Source organism: Argentina silus (assembly GCF_951799395.1).
Source record: "Argentina silus genome assembly, chromosome: 3".
Taxonomy (NCBI): domain Eukaryota; kingdom Metazoa; phylum Chordata; class Actinopteri; order Argentiniformes; family Argentinidae; genus Argentina; species Argentina silus.
The window spans coordinates 7,410,023-7,412,928 of NC_139657.1; the positions used below are offsets into that span (position 1 = coordinate 7,410,023).

The following is a 2,906-nucleotide window of genomic DNA, read 5'->3' on the forward strand; positions in this document are numbered from 1 at the left end:
ACTTTATTGCATAACAGCAAAAATATAATTGTATCTCTCCCCTTCCATCATTTACAAATGAAACTCATAAAGTGCGTATGCATCAGCCTGATTGTTTCTATATTGATTTCATAGGTTATATTTAGGAGGCCTAGATCGGTCTGTCTGATATCCACTATATCAACTCATATTGGTAATATAAATTAGGGCGTCTATTTTCCGTATAGGCTTTATTCTTCTAAGCAGCCACATGTCAAAATAAAACATTATTTTATCTCCCCAGGATATAGCTAAATATAAATGGTGTGTGTGTGTGTGTGTGTGTGTGTGTGTGTGTGTGTGTGTGGGTGCGTGCGTGGGTGCGTGCGCGCGTGCGTGCGTACTGGAGTATAACCACCTATATGTGTGTTTTATTGGAGGGCATATCTTCATCACGAGAGTAATCCTTTTTTGTAATCACACATCCGTCTGAAGCGATTTAGAGTTACTGTTTTTCCTGCCAATGTCTGTACCATTTCCCTTGCTTGGGCTTTGCTTGTCCACCCCACACAGCGACTCAGTTACCCCCTCCTCCATCTCCATGTACTCCGCTTTGTCACCCAGCGAAGAGCCCGAGGGGGATCCTTTGAATTTTTTCAGAAAGTCAGGGAAATAGGGGCAGGCAGGAGGTGGGCTTTCAACAACCGGTGCCTGGTCTTCATTATCCGTCTCTCTGTGGTAGAAGTAATTGAAGTTGGACACAATGACGGGCACTGGAAGAGCTATGGTTAACACACCCGCTATGGCACAGAGCGAGCCCACAATCTTGCCACCGACGGTTATCGGTTTCATGTCTCCATACCCGACCGTGGTCATGGTGACGACAGCCCACCAAAAAGCATCGGGAATACTTGTAAATTGAGACGAGGGTTCGTCTGCCTCCGCGAAGTACACTGCACTTGAGAACAAAATGACACCAATAACGAGGAAGAAAATCAGAAGTGCCAGTTCCCTCATACTTGCGCGGAGGGTATGTCCGAGGATTTGCAGTCCCTTGGAGTGCCTGGAGAGTTTAAAGATGCGAAAGACCCTGACAAGACGGATTATTCTCAAGATTGCAAAACTCATTGCCTGCTCCCCTTTGCCTTGCTGTTGAGCAAGGTCTGTGCCGAGAGTAATGAAATAAGGCAAAATGGAAACAATGTCTATAGTATTCATAATGTTTTTAAAGAAATCGGCTTTGCTTGGACTTGCAAAGAAGCGGACTATGATTTCAAATGAAAACCAAATAATGCATACCGTCTCCACAATGAAAAATGGGTCGTTGAATGGAGTAAATCCATGGTCAGGTTGTGTCGAATTGTTTCGTGGTTGAAGGTATTCTTTTTCGTCCCTGAACTCTGGCAACGTTTCCAAACAGAAAATGACAATGGATATAACGATAACCAAAACGGACACGACTGCAATTCCTCTAGCAGGACTTGAGCTCTCTGGGTATTCAAAAAGCAGCCAAATTTGGCGTTTGAACTCGTCCTCTGGTAAGGGCTTTTCCTCCTCTTTGACAAAACCCTCATCTTCCCGAAACTTAAGCATTGCCTCATCCCCGAGTTCATAGAACTTCACCTCCTCAGAGAAGATGTCAAACGGTACATTGGCGGGTCTCTTCAAACGGCCGCCTGACTGGTAAAAATAAAGAATGGCGTCGAAGCTTGGTCGGTTCCTGTCAAAAAAATATTCGTTCCTTAGTGGGTCGAAGTACCTGATTCGTTTGTCTGGGTCTCCCAAGAGAGTGTCAGGAAACTGTGCGAGAGTCTTGAGTAGAGTTTCAAACTTCAGACCAGACACATTAATTACAACTCTCTCGCAACACCCATACTCACTGTAAACATTTTCATACCCTGATTGGGGACGTCTGTCTGTGAGTGAGACAGTATCCTCTTCATCATCCATATTACAGAGAAAACTTGATCTTTTGCTTCCCCCGTCCTCCTCTTCTCCACCTTCCGCCTCCTCTTCTTCTATCATAATATCCTCCTCAGATCCGAGTAGCGCCAACTCTGAGTGGCGCAAGTCCCCACCGAGAGTCGGGCGACTCCTTCTCCAGCGTCCTACACCGCGTTGCTTTTTCCGTTCTCTGAGAACTTGTTGTTCAGGCTCGTGTTGGTGCTGCTGTGGCGGTTGCGAGGAGGAGGGGCGCGAGGCGGTACCACCGCTACTGTTGTTGGCATTTGATGAGGAGGCGGTGCGAGACTGATGCTGCTGGTGGTTGTTAAGGAGATGGCTGGAGGACCCCCCACCCTCTCCACTCGATCCACTTTCAGCAGCCGTTGCCGCTCGTGACTGTGCCTGTCTCTCCATATCGCACTCCCTCTCCCGTGCGCGAGCTTGGGCATATCCGTAAGGCAGGTGACTGTTGCATCCACCATCCGCACCCATCAAAGCAAACTCCATTTTGATCAGTGTGTAATTCAGTCCTCAGTGGGCGTTATAATCCCCTTAGAGACACGTGCAAGCAAACCAAATTGACAAATTGCAGCCAGGACGCACAGGTTGGCTGGTGGTGCATTGACAGGTATCAGGCACCTGTTATCAAGTGAGGCTTATAAATATGTTAAGGATTTCTAAACCTTAGAAGGTCCATTTTGGATTGTAGTCCATGTAGCCACTCACATGATAAGACAATTTGAATGTCTTCTCCTTAAGCACAGTCTTCATACAGTGTAGGCCTAACTTATGACATCATTGTAATATCCATATGGATGGAGACTAAAGGCATATTACGCAAACCTTTTCTTTGATCAAATATGCCTAACGTAAAGTGCCGTTTGCCTGGGTTTCTTTTGCCGATGTAAGTCACTGGAATAACACACTGACCAATATCCCCATAAAACCACATCTCATGTGCCCCTCAGATAGTTAACTTCTCCAATACGAGCACTTGCAGAAAT

General features: G+C 46.2%; 1 protein-coding gene across 1 annotated transcript; it reads right to left on the reverse strand.

The window, feature by feature from the left end:
* Positions 1 to 435: 435 nt before the first annotated feature.
* kcna4 (potassium voltage-gated channel, shaker-related subfamily, member 4) lies at positions 436 to 2,409 on the reverse strand (the record flags this gene model as incomplete). The annotated part of the gene is made up of 1 exon (XM_083667102.1): positions 436 to 2,409. The coding sequence occupies one exon, from the start codon at positions 2,407 to 2,409 to the stop codon at positions 436 to 438; it is 1,974 nt and encodes a 657-aa protein (XP_083523228.1).
* Between the last annotated feature and the right edge of the window lie 497 nt (positions 2,410 to 2,906).